This window comes from Epinephelus moara, unplaced genomic scaffold (assembly GCF_006386435.1).
Source record: "Epinephelus moara isolate mb unplaced genomic scaffold, YSFRI_EMoa_1.0 scaffold1074, whole genome shotgun sequence".
NCBI lineage: Eukaryota > Metazoa > Chordata > Actinopteri > Perciformes > Serranidae > Epinephelus > Epinephelus moara.
Genome location: NW_026078526.1, coordinates 1 through 25,000, shown reverse-complemented (window position 1 = coordinate 25,000; position 25,000 = coordinate 1). Strand labels below are relative to the sequence as shown.

Genomic DNA, 25,000 nt, shown 5'->3' with positions numbered 1-25,000 from the left:
GAGTGTGAAAAAATCTTTCTGAAGGCGTTTAAAATTGCTTTTTTTTTTCAGTATTGCCAAAGAATCCATGAAGTATATTTGGAAAGGCATCAGGCATAACAGTGCCCTCCAGGCAGTTAGATGTCTCTCCGGCCCAGCCCCAACTTTTCCTCCCTCATTATTTAACCAATTAGCTCTGTCATTAATTTTCCAGTGAGATCATCCCTAATTATCGAGCCAGCATCTGATAATTCTGCCCTGAGGAACAAACATCGGGCCGAGCGTCACACACCAATATTTTCCATTGACCAACATCGAGCCTGCTGTTACGCAGAACTCGACACCACAACAGAAATTCAAACGAGACACACATGAGCAGGCAAAGACACAACACACACACACACACACACACACACACAATGATGAGTAAATGAGCACTGACCGGATGGCGAGCAGCTCTGTCTTCTCATCCGGATCTTCAGGATGATCTCCTGTTGGAGATATAATATCATTTCTTTTATATTCAGTTACGCTTTACATTAATCAGACAGCCTATTAATAATTGTTTGTCACTTCTGAGACTAAAACCAGAGCACTCACGTCCGCTGATCTTTGCGCTGACTCGCTGTGCCAGAGCGCTGCTCTGAGCCAGCTGGTCCCTGAAGCTCTGGCCCATGTAGTAGTCGATGTCGTTGGCCCTCAGCAGCTCCTCGAAGGCCTTGGTGGTGTCTCCCAGGTGCTGGGTGAGGATGTTGCACACGCCTCGACCCTCCCTCAGTCGCTGGCGGAGGTGAGACAGCTCTCTGGCCTGAGCCTGGATCAGAGTGTCGAATTTACTGCAGACAGAGAAAAACAGAGTGTTACTTACCCTGACGATATGTGAAGTAATACATCAAAGCTAAATAATACCCTACAAACAAACTCCTGCTGTTGATGTTTACTGTTTGGATCTCCTTTACTCTTAATATGGTCCACGGGAGCAAGCTTTTAATTTCTAACCTCCAACTATAAATCAGCCTACAGAAACAACATACAACAATAAAATTCCTTTTTAATTTTGTCACTTTAAACTACATGAATCTTGTTTTAGTCAGGACAGTCTCATTAGAAATCAATTTTATCCAGGACTTTATTTGATAAAGTATTCTAAATTGCTTCAACGACTGATGACTTAGAAGTGTTTTCTTTTATCTAGTTTAGTTTAGTTAGTTGGTTGTCTTGTCTGAAGCAGATCTAAGTGATTCTGGGACAGTTGTTAAGCAATGCCAAGATGTGACAAAACCAAGTACAGCCTGTTTAATGTAGTTGGAAATAGAAATTAATGATACTTTTTGATAGCAGATGTTCCTGTGCTCATCTGATATGTAGTTTTGTCTGTATGACAAAATCCATAACATTTTCTAAACAGTGATAATGTTTTAAGGTTTCACTGTATGTAACCAGCTGGATAGCTTAAATTGTGAGTGTCTGTGTCTTCAACACACACACACATACGTAAATATATATATATATATGTATATAATGTTTATATGTAAATTCAAGCCTTAATTAAATGTAAACAGGTGAGTAATATAAATATTCATCCCCTGTAGAATTGTCATGAATGTTGAATTTAGCTACGGCGACCAAAACTGTTTTTGTACCAGACTGTAGACTTGTTTATTTCTGCTGTAAAGTCTATAGAGATTGACTTGCTTCTGGAGCCAGCCTCAAGTGGCCATTTGAGGAACTACAGTGTCTGGCACATCAGCGTGGGCTTCATTTTTCAGCTGTGGAGGTTGCCACTTGGTATTAACAGGAGACCCGAATCAGCCTAAATGACTAAAGCTTGACTGTAGCTACAGTCTGGTCACACATGGCAAATGGGACAGTGTGTTCTCATTCTTGTGTCAGTTAATCCCCTCGGACTGTCAGTCAGGCAGCAGAGTTTATATAAAAACATCTGTGGTTACACTTGATTAACATGGACTGATACTGACAGAGACTGATGGGGTGTGTAATGCCTGCAGTGATTAATGCGGATCACTGTACAGACTGAACTGTATCAGTGATAAACTGATAGGTCATATCCTGGATACTGGAAAGTTCTTCCTTTTTTTCTTCTAGATAGATCATACCAGTATTTTTAGCTCATTTACGACAAATTATTATCTCCAGAAGTCTCCAGAACCTTTTTTTTTTTTTTTTAACCTAAAATACAATAAAAACAGGTCTTGAAACATTTCCCTATTTCATAGGCATATTTTATCATATTTAAGTAAGATGTCTCCCTGTTTTCTGACATACCCTTGTGTGAATTTGCAGCAAATTCAGCATCCCCTCCAAGTTGTCCCATGTTGTCATGAATTTAGTGTAATGTCTGTTTCCACAGGACAATTTCCAACAGTACAACAGATTCATGTCAACACCTGTGCTAAAAACACTTTCTTTCAATCCAGAAATACTATTTTCATTCACTAATCATTTCTAATCACTTCTGTTTCCACATATTTCCGATCACTATTAAGCTACCATCAATGAAACCCAATACTTCCTCTAAAAATGTTTTACATTAAATGCCTTACAGGACTCAAAAGGCACACTCTGTGGATTTTTTGTCTTTTCTTTCGTCACCCTATCATTTTTTTTTTTAATTCTGCTGTATTTCATGCATGTATGCAAAAACATTCCAAATAAAAAAAGGAAATTGTAGGTTCCTAACTCTCACCCTGGCCAGGTGGCAGACTTTACGTCCTCGCTGACAGACTTCTTGCCTCCTTTCCTCAGCTGGTCCTCCAGTGCGTCCACGCGGGATACCAGCTCCTGCAGGCCCTTATCTGGATGAGGGTGACGAGGTGAAGCCAGAGGACCTCCATCGGATGACTGCCAACCCTCGTCGTCCTCTGCCCCACTCTGGGAAGGCGAAGCCTGGAAGGACCAGTTGACCTTGCGAGGTGTGGAGGGTCCGTAGTCGCTGGACGTGGAGAGGGAGCGGAGCCGGCTCTGGAGCCCGCGGATCACTCCCTGAGAGCGGGACAGCTGGGAGCGAAGGTCCTCGACGAGGCGCTGAAGAGATGACATCTCGTCTCCATCACCGGAGCTCTGGGTGGTGGTTTTAGTGAAGGCGGAGTTGTTGCTGCTGCTGCTGGCAGGCCACCACTGGGACCCACAGTCCAGAGATGTGCACATCTCCAGGTCATCAAACTCTGCCAGGGAACAGAGAGCACACACATTTATCAGTTTCCTATGAGATGATAAATAAATAAAACTTCTTTGTTTCAGTCAACAGCTCCCATGTTTTCTTTCATACAAATATCTAAAACTAAAGCAGTCTGATACAACAGTCCTGCACTATACCTTCTGTATGAAGCTTTTTTTTTTTTGTTGAAACTGCTTTAAAATTAGCTGAAGGTCATTTTTTAAAGGCTGTACTTTGTGGTGCTGTTGAAACATGTGAAAATGTTTACACACCTGCATAACTGAAGTTCTGCTCGCTAGCTACACAAATATGTTTGAGCTTTTAAACTGCTGTAAGTAAATCTAAACAATAAAAAAGAGTATAAAAAGTGTAAATGTTGTGTTTTGTCCTGATGTTTAAAGGAAAAAACACTTAATTTCCTGCACTCATTTATGGTGGAAATATATTTCTTTATGTAAAGAAGAACACAAAATTTAGGCAGCAGGTGACCATTCAAAATCTAAAAATGTAATATAATATAATATAATGCAGTAAGGCTCTCAGGCATTCTGAATTGTCAAATATTTATTCTCTAGGATCAACCTCATGTAGCCATGATTTATTCTTCCATCCTCTTTTGTCTGAGGAACTAACCTCTTTAAATGCACGTGGAACTTATTCACATCAGCGACACATTAATTCATTATGAATAATTTATAAACCCCTGGACTTTAATGGATCATACGTGCTGTCACGTTTACAGACAGAAAATGGAAAATCTGGATCACTGGAAACTGTGTCAACAATACTGATCAGCAAATGCAGGTTTTTGGGTCAATTTAGAATCAGTGGGCTGGGGGGATGTTTTTTTTTAAGCTTGTGTAACTTGTTTTGGATGCACATTGATTTCTAATGTATTTACATTGCATTGTATGTTTTCTTATTGTGAAATAAACTTTTTCTCAAAGTGTCCTCATTTTTACATCAACATTTCTTGGTGCAAGCTATTTTTCAGAGCAATTTTTTTGCTTTTAAAAAATGAGGTGGACAAAACTGGGCATTTCAAAAAGTGATGGGGACATGTGCTCATCATCCCCAGTGTAAATAATGCTTATGCAAGCAGTTATATATGTTGATCTGCAGATGCTACTGTTTACTGTCAGAGCTGTTCTTTGCTCCCCTCTGGTGTTTTTCTGATGCTACTACAACTACCCAGCAACACCAGCTGCTGTTTCCAGGAAATTATACTGTATTTCAAGTCTCTAAACTTGTTTTTAGAAGTTGTAAACTCATGTAAAGTCCATTTTTAAACAGAATTCCCTCCTGCAGACACTGTAGCAGTAAGACATACCCGGGCTGCTGGTGTCCTCCCTCTCAGCCTCGTTCTCACTGCGGCCGCAGGTCTCATAGCCCAGGTCCTGCAGGTCCACCTGGATCTGCTTACTGTCCTGCTGTACGGCTGTCTCTGCTACACAGGCACAGAAGAAGAGGAAGTTTTACACCTCTGTGTTTGCAGCTGACGTCACTGGGATTCATCTTTAATATTTTTGATTGTTGATGTTTGTTTTGCTTATTTTGCAAAACAGAGGTATGTAATGTATGTAGCATGTGTATGTAATGTAATCACACATTATTTACACAGCATGTGAGGCGTTACATAAATCATCAGTGTGTGCACTTACTGAGCAGTTCCCTGTAGTCTTTGAGCTGCTCGGCCTGAGCCTGCACTGTAGCTTCAGACACCATCAGCCTCTCCTGCAGCTCTTTGCTCTTCTGCTGCAGACGAACGGTCTTCTCACACGTCACTGAGGACACGGCGCCCTGCTGCTGACTGGCTGACAGCTCACTGTCTAGGACATCCTGGATAACAAAAAAAAAAACATAAAGAAAACATATTTTAGGATGGATTTGTTTTCAGTGGACCTGTAGTGTCTTTGTGAGTTTTCCCTGCAGGGCGGTCCCTACCTGTGAGGAGTTGGTGAGCAGGTGCAGTGACTCAGGTCTGTTGACTCTCTGCTCACCACCGGTCTGGATGTTGGTCTGTGACAGAGACAGCTCTCCATCCCAGGCGTCCCACATCTCAGAGCTTTCCTCCTCCTCTTCATCCTCCTCCACCCCTTCTATGGTCACATCCAACTCCTCCTCCTCCTCTTCACCGTTCTGTTCATTACTGCTCGTGCTGCCGGGCTGCAGCCCTTCAGTCAGATGATGCTTTAAATCTCTGTTCTCTGCTTGCAGGCTGAACAGAGCTTTCCTTTAAAACAGACAGAGAGGGATGGACAGTCAGAAATAACCTGTTGCCCTCTAGTGGCCGAAAAAATTGCTTTATGTATCCTTATATTTTTCTTACTCACTTTCTGACTTCCTGTCAGCGGCTCTCAGCCAAGCGTAAATCTTTCAACACACCTCACAATTTCATATTTAAAAAGGCTCAATAATTTCCTAAAACAGCTGCTCACTGTAGTTTTTATCAAACAAACAGGAGGAAATGGTAAATTTAGGGACTATTTTTAGCGGTGGATTGATCCACATTTGGTGCTCTAGTGAGTATTTGGGGCAGCAGGATGGTGTATGTGTGATTGAGTCAGAATAAACTAAAAAAAAAACTTTTGACAGCAATGGAGCTCTATGGCACAGACAAAAAATGATAAACAAGCAAATACTTGTTAGTAGATACATTCAGAACTATTCTTATCATAATCATCTTACCTCATCTGTGACAGTGAGGAGAAGCCGGCCTTCTCCAGCTGAGCCTTCAGCTCTCCCAGCTCTCTCTCCACCGCCCTTTTCTGCTCCACCAGCTGTTTGACCTCCATCAGTCCCTGACCTTCAAACAACACATCCTGGGATGGAAGCTTTCCTGTGCCTCCAGAACTCTGTTTGGACAGACAGTCAGGATTGTTTCTGAATTATTAGTTACAAGCCTCTGAGGTGTAACTTACTATACCAGCAAAGCCCAGCAAAATAAAAGTTATATTACTGATAACAACTTTTTTTAAAACTGCAAATGGACCAGAAATCCAAGACAAATCAATATAGTTTACAGCAGCTTCACGCCTCATAAAACTCCATCGCTTAGACATATATGTGTCTGAGGGCTGCAGTCATATGAGTTTAAGAGCTGATTTTTATACATATTTCATAAATACTATATACAGTGTATGTCTTTTGATTAGGGTCACTTAGAGAATTGGTTAAAAAAAAAAAAAAACCATATATAAACTATCCACACAAATAAACAGTCACAAAATAAAATAACAGCAATAAGGAATGTATATATGGGGAACATTTCTAATAAAGTCCAAAACTACAAAGCTCTCTTATTAGATAAGTATTAAAACTCTCTGCTGGTAAAATCCTCATTCATCTGTCTTGGGTGCACCTTCTGAGATTGTAAATCCTAAGGAAGCGAATGTTACCCCCTCTCAGCCGTCAACTAACATCAACAGCAATAAAAGACAGCCCAGTTTATCATGTGATGTCAGGCCTCAATTTCCCTTAAAATCCTTCTTAAACTGCTTAAAAAAGTTACATTTATTCCTACCTTGGTGTTGGCCATAAACTGGACCCTCAGTTTGGACTCCTCTTCATCAATGCTCTCAGTGTACTCGCTGTTCAAATCATCATCAGCCTCGTCTTCATCCTCTGAGCTCAGTTCTGCAAGAGGTAGGAATAAAAAGTTAGACCAGAGCTTCTTAAACAATTCTCTCAATTTCAGTTTTCTGTTTATGACTTTGTGCAATCCCAGCAACCAGCAACCATTCTACTGAGTGTCACACTGTCAGCACAGAGAAAACATCTGATGACTTCTGAAGTATCTGCTCATCCACATCAGCTGACTTAATAACATTCTTCAATTTCATATAATGCCTGTAATTTGTAACACAGCATCAGCTATGCCACAGAACTTCAGATCATACACAAGTTTAACTGCATGTACATATAACAGCTCTCAGCTCACTAATATAAGGGCCGTTCTGTGTTATTAACTACACTTGACTGTGGTTAGGCTTCAATTTTCAGCATAAAGCAACTAAAAAAGACTTCAGGAACAGAATGGACTAATAGAGGAGATGGATGCATAAAGTTTAAGATGTTTTAACAGAACAGGATTATGGTTAATCTGGGTGTGGGAAATCTAACATGAACTGTAGAGAGGCAAATTACAGACTTGAATTTACCTGAATGTACTGGTGATGAAATGAATTAAAGGCTAAGGCAGTTAGACTCTTATTCGCATCATCAGTGACATATTTATTGTCTATAACAATGTAACCCTCCATGTTACATTCCTACTTGGATTTGATCTCATCAGTATAAATTTCAGGGCTGTAGAAACCACTGATGTCATGTCCTCAGCATTGTTTCTGTGAGGTTGAGGGATTTTAACAACCCCGACAGAAATTTCAGACAAATTAGTGTTTTTAAAGGCTTATTCAGATTGTCTTTGGCGCATTTATCATATATGTGACTGCTTTAAGCAGAACAGTGAAGTCACATTAAAATAAAATGAGGGAATTTAGTGTTTTTCCACCAGAATCACTAACAGTAAGGGGCATAATAAGGGCAAATATAAGCGTTACATAATTAAATGTAATGCAAAGTGTGGGGAGACTAGTCAAATATTTCTTAAAGAATTTGGACTGAATTCTGGGTAATGTCCTAGTAACTTTGCAAACTGAAAACCAGGACTAACCCAATAGTTTATGTGCTTTATGAGCTGACTTTGAAATTGGTGTGACTTACAGTATATTATGCATAAGTGTGTGGTGCTTTATCCATACAGCAGGAAGAGAAGGGGTGATCTTGTTCCTCTGAAACTGGACGGTTGCTTAAGTTACTGGGTAAAGTGTTTGTACTTGGTGTATGTGATAGAGACAGTTGTACTACAGCGATGTCAACTCTAAAGGTGGGGAAAGTCATAAAACAAGGCCAGCGTGCAAAGACACAAGCAAGCTGTTACTTCCATGAAAATCTCCTTAAGTCACAAATTCATGATTGCAGTATACCGCAAGTTTCTTTATTGAACCGCTCAATTACATGTTTGGGGCTGAAAATGTATAAATAAAATGTAATATCTGCAACCCAACACGTGTGGCTTAAACTTCTATAGAGTTTACATTCTTCATCTTTATGGAAAGATCAATAAGAAAGAATCAATTATGCTTACTGTTCTCCAGTGTGACACTCAATTTTACAATAGTATTCATTTATACTGAACCACAGAGATGGAACTGAGGGTTGCTGAATTGCACAAAGTCTCATAAAATAACAAAAGCAAACTATTGCAAGCATTTGAAAAAAATCTAAACATTTTCTCAGCTATATTGCTATATATAAAAGACAGCTATACACCAAGTATACCGAATCATAATCACATAAAGGCAGTGTGGAATGTGCTTATATTTTCATATTATCAAGTCAAACAAAATATGAGTTTGTTTCAACTGTCATACAATTTGCAGCATTCAGAAACAGGCTCATTCAAGCTGATGAACATGCAAAGCATCCACACACACCCACATATAAGGAAATATATTATCACTGTCATACGTGACCAAATACAAAACATTTACAACCCAGTAAATGAGGCTTTGAGTTATACAAAATATAAAATATGTTTAAGACAAAGACATTTTTTAACATTTAACTTCACTGAAACATTTATAAAACACTTTAATGAAACATTTTTTCCAGCCACTTCTAAACTGGCCCTCACTCAGGAAAAAAACAGTGAAGTCAATATGGAGAGCTTTGTTCCAACATGACAAAATTATTAGAAAAACTAATTATATTTACAAATGAATTTAAAAAATAATTCTAGCAATTTGTAAATTTTCACTTAAATTTTAATTGATGTGCATTTTGATGATGACTCAAGAAATTAATTTAATAGGACCTACACCATTCTCCAACTAAATCTCTGCACTAGTTTGAATGACATACCCAAAATAAAACTATTGATGACAGTCATCATCTTCTTTCAAATTCACTGTCAAAACTACAGAATGATAATGTACCACTGAGGCTACACACATGATAAAAATGTCAGCCTCTACTTGTGTTTTTAGGATTTTTTTTTCATTGCACTCTGTTAGAGACTAAGCAAGTGATATATGGATCCCATAATCTCAACAGCTCTTTTTTTATTTACACTTAAGGAGTTGAGAGGCTTTTTGCTTTAAACTGATGTAGGGTTTGTTAAGTGTGAGTCATTGTTTAACCCAATGGCATTCTAAATCATGCTGCTTGTTACTGCCTGATCCGTACTGGATACCTGATTTGTTCTACATATGTGCAAGGATGGCTGGGGTTAGGCATTCACCTCGAATGGCTAAGGTCAGGACAGCCCATTAGTCAGGTGACAGGACCTGAACAAATGTGGTTTATGGTATGGATCAGGTAGTGACACTGCTTGTTAAGGGCTTTTAAACTCCCACAATTAACTGTATCATTCATGAAACTTGTTTGTCATCAGTGTTAAGAAGCGTGCAGACCTGCAGTGACTACTAAATGACAAAGGCTTAGAGTTTGTCCATCTCGTCACCATCACTGATTACAGTACAAAAATGTTCACTGTTAGTATTTCCACCCAGAAGGTCCCACGTGTTAAATTCTGTTACATCAGTGCGACTACCACCACAGCAGAACACTCGGAGCCCCACACCACAGTCACAGCTCCCTGTTGCTGTTACAGATACTGTCCCATGCTTCTCTGATGCCCACCTCCAAACTCGGGCTGCCTGCTGTTGGGCCGGTCCCGGCCCAGGATGGGGCCTCTTGCTGGGGGACCGTCCCGCTGGACCAGGCTCTCCCTAAGCTCCTGAACCTCCTGGGTCAACCGCTCCACCAGCGGGAGACCAGAGGGCTCCACCATCTGCCTCTGGAAGTCCTGCAGAACATACACACACAGGCGTGCACACACGGATCATAACACACACATACATTAGTATGCAACACATATACAACACAAAAAATACAGAGACTAGAAAGCTGCAGTAACAAAGATGAAATTATAAACATCATCATGACACTGAAAAAATTCTCTCTGTCTCTCTCCCTCTCACTCACCCTGATGATCTCCTCCTTTACACACAGAGTCCTGGTGAGGGAGTCCACTCTGTTAGCCTGACTCCTGCTCAGCTCCTGGCTCTCCTTCTCCCTTCTCAGAGCCAGACGCAGCTCGTCCTGCAGGGCCTGGAGTTCCACAGCAGAGTCTGGTCCAGAGTCTGACCTCGATACAACACCTGAGCTCAGCTGTCTGCGGAGCTCTTGGAGTCTCCCCGTCTGCTCTGTCATCACCTCACTGAGCCGGCCAGCAGAGTCCTGAAGGGAGATTGGTGTTATTTATTTTTATTTTTATTTTTTTCTTACAACTTCTGAGTGCTTCTGTTGAGCTCCTCTGCTCTACCTGAATGTACTGGTCCCTGGAGCTGATGGTTCTGAGCAGATCCTGGATCTGCTCCTGGTGGTTCTGGGCCTGGTGGGTCCGGTCGGCCAGCACTTCCTGGAAGAGGCGATCTTTGAGTTGGAGGCGGACTTTCAGCTCCTCCAGGACGTCCCTGGGAGCTGATTGGATCTGAGCCAGTAGAGTGCAACGAAGTTCCTACGGTTGAGAGAGGAAGAAGAAACATGAATCCTATCTGAAAGACTGTTAGGAAATTGATTTGTTGAAGGAAAATTGTAAACTAACTGTGTAAGGATCTAACCAAACTGCCTCTTCATCAACCCAAGATGAAAAAAAAACAACTGATATTGATGTTCCCTTTTGACCACTTCCTGTCTGTACCTGGGCCTCCTGCGTGCGAGCGTGCAGTGCCGCCTGCAGCTGGGTGATGATGCCGTCTCTCTCTCTCAGACCGCTGCTCTGTCTCTCTTCGCTCTCCTGCTGCTGCCGCTGGACATTCCTCCAGGCATCACACACCTGCTCCAGCTCCAAAGCCTTACCACGCACCAGCACCTCCAGGCTCTGACAAACACACATCACCGATAATGACTTGTGGAGGTGACAGAGTAGAAGGCGGAGAAGAAGTTTGATTAATGCATGTGAGTTCTTACAGAGATGGTCTCCTCGTTGTTGGCCAGGACGCAGCGCTGCCTCTCCAGGTCTCTCTCCTTCTCTCTGAGCAGCAGCTGGAGCCGACGAGTCTCCTCTTCTTTCTCCTCCATGCTGCGGAACTTGTCGTCCACTGCACGCTGAGGGTTAGATGTAAAAAGTGTCAATCATTGCTGAACCTGAGAGTTTAGGTTTGGCATAGTAAGTAAGTAAGTAAATTTTATTTCTATAGCACTTTTCACAGATAAAATCACAAAGTGCTTTACAGCAAGAATAACAAGCAATAAAATACAGAGACAACACAGAAAACACACAATGGCACAGAAAACAAATAAAGTCACAGAGGCCCAAAAACATCAACTTCAGTAAAAAGCCTGTCTAAAAAGATAAGTTTTTAGTTCTGTCTTAAAACCTTCAGTGGATTCTATGCTACGCAGAGTCAGAGGCAATAATTAAACCACTGAGGATTCAGCTTTAAGCCAAGCCTAGGTTTGTAATCACTAAGTAGCCTAACTTATCACTAGGAGTCCTGCAAGAGGCCACTAACATTTTCTGGACCTTTAATCCCAATGAGGCTTTCCCTATTAAATAAAGGTTAAGCAACATAAAACGCTCTGATGCTATTGTGATGTCTGGAGCTGAAAATACAACGTGGATACACAATATGGCACCCATACACCAACCACAAGTAACTACCAGGAGGTCACAGGATGTACTGCATGGTCATTGGTATGCATGTGGGTATTAGGCTACCTTTGGGGATGCACTTCAGACTGGAGACCAGATACTGGGGATAGGTTAGGTCAAGGTTATTAGGGGTTAGGGTTAGGCTTGTTGAGGTTATGGTTAGGGTAAGTCTATGTGAAATGAATGGAAGTCTATGTAACCTTAGTAAACATGTGTGTGTTGTTTACCTCCAGAGCTCTGTCTCTCTCCTTGATACGCTGGCGGAGTTTCTGAAGCAGAGAGTCTTTCTTCTCCTTTGGATCCTCCAACAGCTCACAGTAGTCCTGATTGACAACATATAATTGGTTTAGCAAAAGATTTAAGAGATAGTGAATCACTAGATGTACCCAATATACTACAATAGAGGAAGAGAAACCATCAACACTCTTCTGGAACAGATCTGGAAAGTCAGTTTGGTCTAAATCATGCATCCAGTGGTCAGTGGAGGAGCTTCAGCTGTTTGCACTTCCACATTCAGCTGTGGAGGTTTCATTGTGGTGTGTGCAGCATGCAAAGTATCTGCAGAGTGCATTTCTGTGATGTGATATGAATCCTGTGAATGTTTGTGTTTGTGCAAGTGAGTGTGTCTAACCTCTATCAGCTGCTCTTTGGTCTGCAGCGATGTCTTCAGGTCTCTGATGGTCCTCTCTCTCTCCTCGGCCTGTCTCGGTCTCTCTTGCTCTCCCTCTCTCAGCTGCTCCTCTCTGTCCTGCAGGGCCGATCGCGCCTTCTCCAGAGCCAGCTGCAGATCCTGAATGTCACACACACACACACACACACACACACACACACACACAAAGTGCCAAGATGCAAGATGATATTTTAGTGAAAAAACAAATGATCTAAAGAATATCATCTTTTCTAACTTGTTGGACTTGTTAAAAGAAACAAATAATTACAACGTTACAGTCATGCTCTGTCTTTTCTCACCTGGTTGTGTCTCTCTGTCTCCCTCCTGTGCTGCAGCGCCCCCTGCAGGTCTTTCTCCAGCCTCTGCAGAGCTCGATTCAAGTCTTCCTGCGTCCTGCTTGCCTGTCGCTGCGCCCGCTGACCAGCCTGCAGCTCCAGCTGAGCCTGGAAGAGAGACGCCTGCAGAGCCAGCAACTCACCCTGACCTCGAATGCTGTCTGCACCAGACACCTGCAGTGAGGGGTGAACAAGAGACAGACAAACACGGAAACACAGAAAGGATTGGTGTGAAAAGGGAGCAAAGAAAACGTTGATTTATAATAGTGACTGTAACTATCAAACAGAAACAAGTGACTTCAGTATGTGTGGTATATATCTGTGCTCAGTGATGTGACAAAGCTCCAATTTGGGGTCACTCTGTGTCAGGATGGAGGACAAACCTGCAGCTGCTGCAGCTGGTTGCGGTTGGCGAGCTCTTTAAGAGAACACAGCATCTTATTCTGTTCATCAATCACCCGATACAGATCTGCAGCCTGCTCACACACAAACACACACATGCACAAACACAAACATTATTCAAATACCAAACTGTGCTTTCTTTGTGTATTTTCACTTTTAAAACTGATGTGTTCAAGCTTTTTTTTCCTGTCAAAATCCATTACTTCCTGTCTCTTTGTATTTTCCGCCTGCACTCATTTTTCCGTCTTCCTCTATCAATGTATTCCTATCTACAATACCATAATGTGTATGTATCCGTCCCGCTCTACCTCTGCCTCCTTGGAGTTCACAGTATCTGTGATGTTCTGGATGTTTCGCTCTTGCCGCTGGGCTTCCTCTTGGGCTGAACGCAGCTCCAACTCCATGTCACCAAGACGCTCCTGCAGCTTCTACACACAGACACAAACACACACACAATAGACTCAGTGCCAAACATTACAGAGATTCAGATGGATGAAGTGCAGGTCTATTGGTGGGAGTGGTGACATGTTTGTACCTGGTTCCTGGTCTCGCTCTCTCTGATCTTGGCCTGGAGCGAGCAGACCTGGTCCTGGGCCTTCTGCAGCTCACTGACACACTGTCCAGCAGCACTCTCATACTGACTGAGCTGGCCCTGCTGCTCATCAATCAGCCTCTGAAGGACACAGGAGCAAAACACAGGTCAACTTACAATAAAAATATGTATTTGTTGTACTGTATACAGTTATTTTTCATATCTCTTACTCTTAACACATTATTATCCAAAGTCACAGTTGATATATTAATGGGTGGTGAAACACTGGACACAAAGAGTTACGTGTGTTGTCCCTGCAGCTGTTGTGCGAATGACTGAGTGAAAGTGGAAAGTGATGTCAGTTCACTGTTGGATGACTTCCTGGGGAAGCGACTGTTGCCAAGGCAGCACAATGTAGACTTCCTTGTTTTTGTTTTTATGATCTGAGTAATGATGTGATGTCGCTGCCCTTTTGGACACTGTTAGCTGTATTTGTGACCTTTTCTAAAGGTGTTTCAACCAGCGCCCAAAAACAATACAGGCTGTGGTAAAACACTAAGAATAATCACTGTTTCATGGGTCCTATAATTTCCTAATAATCCAATGGAGGAAACTATTTAATTTGATAGTACAAACAGAGACAATGATCTGAGACATACATGAGTACATTTTTAGCACCACTTCACCTATTTTGGTTTTTAATAAGAAATAAGAAAGAACCAGTAAATTCTGTAATTGGCCGACAGTACAGTAAAACTGAGTGGATTTTTTAAGAAGGTGCTGATTTGCAAAGAAATTCCCTTGAAAGAACAGCTCCATTTATACTCGAGTAAATATTCAATCATCAAAAATGCAACTCTCCATTTATGTTGAATTGTGTGCCTGTATAGTACTAGAATTAGTACCAAATGTACAATTACATATTAAATCATAAAACCTAGTTATACTAAATAATATGTAATTAAGCTATGATAATAGCTCAATCTCAATAGTTATGCCAATAAAGCTGATTTGCCCTTTTTTCTAAAAAAGGAAACAGAAAAGACAAGCAAAGGGGTTAATGCCTGCCTCTACAGTGCATAATTAATGTGTTAGATCTGATAGAATTAACTGTATGTCTTTTAGTTACTAAGCAAAAAGTCAAATTCTGCAATAAAGCTAAACATGGTGAAATCTTCAGTCATCAATCCAGACCGCAACGTGAGATGGTGTCAGAAATTTAGGAGCAAAAAATCTCACAATCTGACTGCTGCTATGACTCTACTACATACCATACTGGTGTGAAGCTATATTTGTATGATGTAAGTTATATTTTCAAAACATGAGTGTCACAGACAGATGATCTGAGCTGACGACGTGTCTCTGCTAACAATTTTTTTTGAGCACCGCAAGCTTGCTTTTATTGCATGGTGAGGAGATATCTTTAATATTCATCTTCTGTTGTCAAATCATGACCAGGCCTCTGGTATAAAAGGTCAGTAGTTAGAGCCACTTATTCTCCCAGAATCTACTTTTAAATGCTCTGGAGTCTTCATCTGTGTGTAAATGGCACAAGTATAAATTTCCTCATTCATACCAGTGTGGGGTCTGTTGTACAGACTAGTATATGGCTGTATAATAGAGCAACACACTAACATACAATAGACCGTAACAGAGCTGTCTTCGCTCCTGGCACACTGAATCCCGTTCACATTAATCATTAACATTACAATAGAAGTTATGAAGCTGTATCAGCCTGAGCAGGGCACACTGACTGCTGGAGCGCTCAGAGACTGTTCCCATGGCAACAGAAGTGTTGCTAGGATACCAACGAGGAAGAGTATGTATGCTCCCCGAGAGGGTAATCAAGGCAGTGAGTGTGTTCAGCTTCATCAGCGGTCAAGGAGATGAGTAAGACAGAGAGGTCTGATCTTGTTCAGTCTGGATGGCGGGTGCACAAACGGGGAATTAGTGGGACGCGCTTTCAATCAATCAGTTTCACTTCAGTTGGACTAAACTTTCACCAGATTTCTGTGCTTTTCAGGTTTTATGGTTTTATTTAAACAACCTTGGTATATTTTAAAAGGATAAGTTAAATCAGATCTTGTGTTCCTCAGACAGCCAGAACTTGTCATGTCTTAGCCAGATAACTAGAGTGAAATACAAATGTGTTTGTTGGCAGTGATTCAGAGGTCTGAAACCAGGCTTGTCCCTTTTCCTGTCACAGAAGGACACTGTCAGTTAACAGGCCCTCATTTCTCTGCTCTGAATATGATTCCACAAATAAGTAAAGAACAAAAAGCCTCTAATTACACCTAGGATCTGCAAACGTTGCATTAAGTTACGACAAATAAGAAACTACAGAACACTTGCACCCAAAATTATATTTTTACAGTTTAATTTTTACTCAGATTTTTACCTTTTTTGATTTTTTTCATCAAATTGTCCTATTCTTTAGAATTTAAATGGAAAAACTACATAATCTTTTAAAGGAGAACTCTAGAAATTTGCATTGCTCTTCCATAAAGCTCGGGGACTTGCAGGAGACAGATTAAAAAAAGAACGGTCTAAGTCGAAGCTGCAGAGGCCGCGAAATCCTGACTTTTGGTCCCACATATGAGCCAATCTTGGAAAAAAACTGTATCCTACATTTCCCACAGCGCAACTTCATAGCGTCCTACTGTTCTGTGCAGCCTACACGAAAGCTACAAAGTCTACACTGACAGGATCGGCTCCAGATCCAGTAACAAGGTACTGTGGCTATCGATCTACCTGCTGAAAGCGGAACGGCCCGCACTCAACATAATCATCCATCCACTGCTCCTCCATCTCTGCCAGCTCCGCCTGCAGCTCCTGCTGGGGACATGGGGTCACGACCTCCGGTATGGGCTGGTGAGGGTACAGGTCACAGTCTGCTGCCCCTCCACAGGGTGACCTCAGTGGTGTGGGCAGGGACAGTGACAGGCCTTGCTCCAGTTTGGCTTTGACCAGAACTGGGATCTTGCTGCCCCTGTTGGGCTTCACTGGCCGGTACTCGCAGCCCCTCAGAAGGCTCAGCGTCATCTCAAGTCCAGAGAGGGCGCTCTCACTCAGTTGTTTGTCCCATGGAGTGTCCCTTCTCACTGGAGCCTCCTGTGGTTCAGTTTCCTCTCTTTCTTTGTGGTTTGCAGGAGGGCAGCTCACGTCCACGGCGGTGTCAAGAGACTCAACAGATGACGCCGGGCTGGGACTTGTCCTGTCACACATGGTCTTATCAGAGTCCAGCTCAGCTAAGGAGGACTCAAAGACAACAGCTGTTGCCTCAGACTCTCCAGAGGTTCTGGGGGGGTCCTCAACCCCCAGAGTTGCTGTTGAGTAGCGGGTAGATGGGCCACAGGATGTGCTCCTGCGCCCAATCTTGCGAGGAACCTTACACACCGCCTCATAGTCAGAATCAGCAACACGGAGCGCTGCACAACCCCTGCACCGCCTCGGCTTCTGGCCAGGGAGAGAGTCTGTTCCTGGACACTGGAGGTGGTGGTGCTGGTGCTGGTGGTGGTGGGTGTGCTGGTCCAGGGCAGAGTCCTCTTTATCAGCCCAGGATTCATACACTGAGTAAGTCAAATCATCCTGGATCATATCTGAGTATCTTCCATCCTGCAGGACTGACAGATCCACCACAGGAGAATCTTCAGAGCCCACTTCGGTCACAACGACCCCCACAACAGACCCAGGAGGAGCCACATTCCCATCCTCTGTGTTGTTCTTCCGGTACAGGCCTCCAATACACTGCCTCAGCCGGTCTTTCTCCAGCAGCAGCTTGTGAAGGCGCTCCAGTGACAGGGCCTCCACGCGGGCAATGACCGTGTCAAAGCGGTACATGCGATCCAGCATGAAGGCACACTTGGAGCAGGCGAACTCCCCACGGCCGTCCCGGGTCAGCTCGTGGCCCAGAGCGTGAGACAGCAGCACCTGCAGGTTGAGCTTGGCCGCTGGGTGGAAAATCCATCGACGCTGGTTGCCGCAGAGCTCGCGGGCGCAGATCCTGCACGCCTCCTTCATCTTCACCACGTCCAGCATCACAGCAGCAGTGGACTGACTATAAATAATACAGCAGCGCTTTAAAGTCCAGTCAGTTTCTTTCTACACATGTGAAAGGTGTCTTTGGATTGTAGGAAATCACAACTGTTCAAAGTAACTTTAAAGTGCTGAATTTTCCCTGGACCTTTGTGCAGGTGTGATCCAACACTTTTTTTTAGGTGTGTCAGAAAAAAGCCTTGTTCAGCCAAATCTTATGAAGTAGGTGAGACAGCTGCATTGATTCAAAAAGGTGGGATACATTAAAATCACATTTTAGAGTTCTTTATCTTAAAAGTCTTGTACAAAGATGCTTAGATGTGTTTTTGTCCCTCTCCAGCGCCCGTACTTCCTGCTTCAGTGTCAAGTCTTGAACTGCTGTCCTGATTTTAAATATTTATGTTTCAGACTTCATCTGAAGAAGATAATGATTTAAAGCTTCTCAAATCTGAAGTTTTGCCTCTAACACAAATATCATTCTTTGGATTACTGTGTACCGAATTAGAAGCCTTAATAAAATAAAATGTGATTAATTTCTTGGCAGACAGTGAGATTTTTAGGATGAACTGTTTCCCTGCTTGAAGAACTTGAATTGATCATAAAGACTAATTATAGTTATCCTGATTCAAAAACACAAATGTCTCCTGATCACGCTGACATTTCAACGTGACAACGTGATCAGCAGCGTTAATTCAGTGAAGATTTCCAGGCGGAGCGGATGTGAGTGAATCTCTGTCATGGGTTACACTGTCACTTCCTCTATGATTCACTGCAGACATTTGCTGTCAGGTCGATCCGGGTTGTATTTCTGTCCCAATGATTCCTGTGATAGAAACGATCCCCAGTTGATGTCACTGCTGTATGTTTTTGCCTTTTAAATCAATGACGTCTCTGTGCATGACAGCATCTTTCCGCTGCAGCAGCCGCTCCCGTTACAATCCGACACGAACACGGAAAATAAAACTGATCCGTCCCGGTCGACACTTCGGATGTTTGAAGGTTCACCGGAGACTGTCCGGGTCCCCGATCCGTTGTCTCCTCACCGGCAGCGGCTTCATCAGCTGAGGATGGAGGGAGAGGCTGTCAGTCCTCGAGCCGCTTTCATAACGAGACAACGAGGCAACGTTGACAGGAACCAAAGATCGCCTATGTTGGAGACGATGTCTCACTCCGCAGCTTTACATAGTCCCGTCTGCAAAAGTGGGCTTCGGTTGTAGTCCAAAACAATTATTTCATTGTATACTATTTCTGGGAATATTCCACAGACGTAACTCATTTTGGAAAATCTTATTATTTTGTATCGATTATTACATCAGGCTACAAAGATCCATTAAACGTGTAGGCCAATAATTTGAGGTACTTGTACTTTACATGAGTATTTCCATTTTATGCTTCAGAAATAAATATTGTACTTTTAACTTAATTTCATATTTTTAAGAGCAATGGTTATTTTTAAAATTAAAATATTACATACAACAGATGTGATCAGTTATATATATAAAAATAAGATCTGTTGTTATAGATTAAAATACCAAAAGTAAATAAAGTAGTTAAAACTAGCCTTACCATTGCCAACTACAATACTAAAATACAGCTTACATATCATTAAAACCAATAATAATGATCCAATAATATAATAGAATAACACTGACAGTAGCCACTCTGCATTATGACTACTTTTACATTTGATAGCCTACTTAAAGTAGCCTAAATGTTATGCTAATACTGACATGATGTTTTTACACTGTGGTTAGATAAATAAATAAAAGTAAGAAAAAAGGTTAAAAATGTCTGATGTAAGATGCATATGATTTTCATTATGACCCATAAGGTCTTCCCCTTCTATTGTATTATTTTTGTGTTTTGAATTCATACCTTATATTATTCTTCCTAGCTGTGTCTATTTATACTTATTTATGTAAAAACAAGTTTAATGGGCGTACACTTTTTATTTCTCTGCCTTTTCTAAACTTTATTATATGAAGCACTTTGAGTTGCCTCTGTGTCTAAAATATGCTATAGTCCAATATATAAATTTGCCTCTCCTTGCATTTGTATTATAATGTACTTTTAAATATCTATTTTGTATGTTGTTATCGGGCTGTGTCTGGCTGAAACTGATGTCTGTTTGGGTTTTGTAAATACAAAGAAAGAGAAAGATTTCACAGTAGGCATTCCCCATCTTGCAAACAGTACAACATTTAAACATTGTTTAACAAAGATTCAAAACACTGAAACATGGCTGGTGACTCCAGCATGTGTTGTTGTGTTGGTTGTCTCTTAGGCTGTGACACACACTGATATATCTTGCTGCATTTATAGCTCTGACACTATTTTAGTAGATGTTGCATTTTAGTCTGGTCAGAGAGAATCTCAATCAATAAATCTTGGAGTTTACATGTCATTTTTGTAAAGATCTTTGTTCTGATGTCTTATATGAGTCTTCTCAGGGCAGCCAGGTCTGCCTGTGTCTGTCAGTCTCTGTGGCCAGGCTATGATCATTGAGTCTCTCTCCCTTTCTCGCCTCAGTTTTTCGGTTCTCTACATCAGTGTAAGAGTGAGAGCTCTTGCAGCTGTCTGGACTGAACCATTTTACTGGAAACAGGAGGGTGGCTGAGCCCTTTAATTCACAGCTGTGTATGGTCTCTTAAATAAACATTTGGGACTCCTTCAGGCCAAACATTATTACTTCACTTTTCATTTCCTTTGATAATTAAGTTTAAAATGCATTCATTGTTTCTGTTAAGTAAAGGCCAAATCAAATACATTGTCAACAGCATATAAACAACACTTTAAGCGCTTTCGAATTGATCCTGGTAAAAAATACATATTACTGATAACTGACGTAAACTAACAACATCAGAAAATGTGTGTTATGTCTACAGTTAATTCAGTCATTGTCAAGTTTTATGACTGGAGTATCAAACTCTCTAGGTTGACATTTCAATCATAAAAAATCTAAAAACAAATCACGTAAAATAAATACCAGTTTTTTAAAAAAGATATGCCAAAAAAAAGACAAGAAAAGAAAAGCCAATGAAAAAAAATAAAAGAAGAGAAAAGAAAAGAAAAAAGTTGTTTACTGGGCATCACCATATGAAGACATGATTGCCTTGGGCTGTAGCCACTGGACACTTGTTTGTTTTAATAGTTTTGAGGTTTGTATTAAAAAAAATAAAACATATATATAAATTACATTTAAAAAAAGTATTTGGATTAAACTTTTGGTTGATACAGTTTTCTGCAATAAAACATAATGTGAACAGACTGAAAACTTTATCTTATTAGACAAAACAAATGTTGATATACTCAGCATATTTCAGCATTTTAAAATTCACAATAATTTTGTAGTATTGTGATAATATCTTATCATTGGCCCTCTGGTGACTCAACTCTACTCTGTGTATGAACTTCACAGTTCATTTGTCTTTGCCTCCAGATCAATAATATCACAACTACATGCTAGATTTTCCATTTCCATTAAGCTTTTTCATGTCAGTATAGCTCTGTGCGCCTGTGTGCCGGGTGTGAACTAATAAAATAGGCCTGAATGTTTTCCATCAGGTTCATTAAATTCTCTGAATTGTCAGCATGGAATGAGTTCATGCCTTTCCCAGGGGCACCCAGCCCTCGCCCGGCCTTCACATGCATGTCACAGAATGAAAGGGAGGAGGGAGGGAAAGGAGGGGGCTCTCATTTCCCTGAATCTGAATCACATGACACTTTAATCGAGCAGCAGGACTCTGCTCTTAAAAAGCTGATGTCATTTTCAACAGACACTTTTAGGATCTTTTTCCCACCGACTCACAGATACACAGGTCCTCATCCGTCTTTCATTATTGCAGCAGGGTGGATTTGTTGTTGATACAACTGTTCTCATATGTGATTTGTTTTCATGTGTGTGTGTGTGTGTGTGTGTGTGTAGACTCTCCTCTGGCCCTGACTGCATATTTGTCACCATGCGAGCCTCTAGAGACACCACACCAAAACACTGATCGGCTGGAATGAGGCACGCAATCAAAAATCAATTAATCCTAATCAGAGATAAGTGCCAAACACTGCTGACAGACTGCGCCCGCTGTTTATTTTTCCTCAGAGTGGCAGAAATACCAAGTTATGACAGCAGAGAATTAACGTCCCCGCAGACAGAAGAGGTGTCTCTGCTGATTTTCTTCTCTCAAACGTCTCAGTTGTTGGTGTGCCAAATAAACAACTGATTCCTTCTGTACACGCTGCAGCCGCCTCATGAAACGAGTCTCTGTGTGGAGCAGCCAGCAGACAGTGAGCTGATTATAATTATAACTGGCGTCAGTGAGGAAACTGAGGCTAAATTAGCAGGACTGTACTGTACGTGTGAGCTGACTCTGCAGTGACCTGGGTTCTCTGATCGCTGCTGATGTGAGCGACCTGAGAGAGACTGTACGACCTGATATTAAAGAGAGCAACACAAGCAGAAGGGATGTGAGGGCAGGACACCCACTGCCGATGGGACCAAGGCTGGATTACCAAAAGTAGGCAACTGGAGGGCCCCAGTTCTTCATTGGCCCTTAAAGCTCCAGGTTGACTGTGAAAAGTCATTTTAAATTAAAAAGGAATAAAAAAAGTCGTAACAACTGATAAAATGAGGTCCCCAAGATGCATGGTTACTATAATATTACTTGATTCTGAGGCCCCTCTTAAAATATCTGTATCCAAATGTAGTTTTAAGCAAGGCTGTAGCCATGGAGACTACACTGAGGGGGGCCCAAATTTCCTGTGGGGGTGGGGCTGGGGATAAAACTCTTTGTTATAAGTTAAAGTCCTGCATCGGATAGCTCTATTAACGCAAGCCAAAAATTGTGTTTTTTGCCCTTTCAGTCTTTAAAGTCTTAGTGATTGTCCTGCTTCAAGGTTAGTTGAAGAAGAAAAGCAGGAAATGGCAGAAGAGCAGGAGAAAGTCAGGAGCAACAGATGTGTAAGGACGTAAAGAAAAACGTGTTGAAATAAGAAAAAAAGGATGAAAAGACAGTGTCAGAGGAAAATTAGGGGGAAAAAAAGAAAAAAGGAATATAGCAGTAAGAAAGTAAAACCAGTACCAGTAAAATCAAGGATCAGTGATAAAAGTAAATTAATTTAATAGTGCTACATTATTGTTACTTCATATCCTGTTGGAGTTTAGGATGATCTGTAAAATAGCCACATCTGTAAGATAAATAGTGGAGCAGAAAGTACAATATTTCCATCTGGAATGTGAAGGAAAGAAAGTCTCCCCGCGTTGAAATAACTCCTGAACAAAACAGCACTATGAAGGCATCGTGAATACATGCAGTGCATATCAGGCACCACCGGGTGGAGCTAGCTCTCTGTGATCTGAGAGGAGAAATAACTGGGAGGACTCTGAGTCATGACGCATTGTGTTGAATACAAACTTTGTACTCCGTAAGATGCAGTTCACCACCAGCAGAATACGCTAAATGAGTCAGTACATATGTTGGTATGAGGGGAGTCAACTACCAAGTGTATACTGTACATGCATACATGTTTCCTACCTGCATCTGAGCATGGACTCGGCTCTCAGCATGACTCTGTGGGAAAAGAAGTAAACTTGTTTACTGTTACAGAAGGCACTGACCTAATATCTGCTTTTCTTACCACTGCGCAGCTCTTACAAAACTGAAATCGAAATAAACAAGTAGAATGTATTTTAAGTTTTGGACTAAAAACGCAGCTATCACTGCCCACCACCTGATTCTCCAGATCAAATCCCTTCCTGGCTTATTATTTATTGATGCGTCATGTGTCGGGGCCACAGAAATATCAGCAGCTGTATCAGGTAACAAGTACAGTACTTAATAAAAACCAAAGATAAATGACCTCCAGTGGAGTTTAGGGTACATTTGAGATGAGTACTGGTGTTCATTCATTCATTCTATCCACTCCAATGAAAACACAGCCATACAGGGACTGTCCTTGTCAGCCACAACATGCACATGTTTTCTTCTTCATGATGGTATGCAGCTTGTCTGCTTTGCCAAAGTTCCACTGACCCACATGTGGATATAAAAACAGTTTTGATATCTCAGTCAGCCTGTCTGTCTGGGGTTGGAGCCAAAACACAAAGATAGAAGGGAGAAGAGGAGGGATGAGGGAAACCTGATGAGGAATTTAGGCCAAAACTGGCTCACCTGACTAGATCATGTTCAGAGTCTGGATTCAAGGTCTTAACCAGAGCTGTTTAGACTTCATTTTTAGGTGCAGTACTCACAGTTTTAATAAATACAGGCCCAGTTGTCATTAGAATGTATTTCAGTGTTGAAGTAACTAGGCACGTGTATGTGTAGGAATTCTTTCAAGGCGGTGTGGACGGGGCAAAAATACCTCTTTCTTCTTGAGAGGAGAGGAAAGATTGTGAACTCTGACCTCCAGCTCCTCAACCCGGAGACCCAGCGAATGTTTCTGCTGCGTCAACTCCTCAATCACCCTGATGGAGAGAGAAAAGCTCAGATTAAAATGGTTAAAGCTGCAGTGAAGTTTATAGATCTGACCCAGAGCCAGTGTTGGGGTCAGTTACAGTATGTAGGTCAGAGCTCTGGCTCTTTGTTCCAAGCATGAGGCTGTTTTTGACAAGGTCAGTTGATACCAGTGTCAGCAGCTATATCAACAGTGTCAACAGAGCTGTGAATAGCCCTGATATCATCAGATAGACGACACACACCAGAACCAAAGAAAAAAACTGTAAAGTATAATTAATCCATTATTTTTCCATTATTCCATAATCTTTGTTGCATATAAATTGTGTCCATAAAGTGAGAACATAGTCCAAAAACGATGGTACTATACAACATTAGTGTTTTCAATGGTTAAAGTCACCTGTCTTTGTCAGCCAGGGCCTGCTGGGTGAGCAGTCCACCTGAGCCTCCACTCTCCTCCATCCTCTCCACCATCTCTCTCTCTAGAGCCAGGCAGCGCTGAGTCTCAGAGTCCGCCAGCTCGGCCATCCGCTCAGCCTCACCTCGCGCCAGCTCGGCTTCCTGAACGCAGCACAGACAGGAGGAGGACAAAGATCCAACCTGTCAGTGATCTCGTATATCATCATGTCTAAAGGATAATTTCAATTTGGTAAAATCTGAGTCTTATATTTGTAGTTTTACTACATGAATCCTGTGAG

The 25,000-nt window shown here is 41.7% G+C and overlaps 1 protein-coding gene across 1 annotated transcript; it reads right to left on the bottom strand.

Moving 5' to 3' along the window:
- Positions 1 to 421: 421 nt before the first annotated feature.
- Positions 422 to 19,032, bottom strand: LOC126386933 (myomegalin-like; the record flags this gene model as incomplete). The annotated part of the gene is made up of 20 exons (XM_050039505.1): positions 16,570 to 19,032; positions 13,822 to 13,959; positions 13,595 to 13,714; positions 13,268 to 13,360; positions 12,849 to 13,058; positions 12,511 to 12,669; positions 12,107 to 12,202; positions 11,195 to 11,332; positions 10,926 to 11,105; positions 10,548 to 10,742; positions 10,208 to 10,462; positions 9,863 to 10,028; positions 6,681 to 6,793; positions 5,846 to 6,012; positions 5,102 to 5,390; positions 4,819 to 4,996; positions 4,488 to 4,604; positions 2,687 to 3,164; positions 580 to 815; positions 422 to 470 (listed from the first exon to the last, which is right to left on the bottom strand). Coding segments are annotated over exons 1-20 (4,664 nt in total), but the record flags the coding sequence as incomplete, so codon positions are not given.
- Positions 19,033 to 25,000: the final 5,968 nt, after the last annotated feature.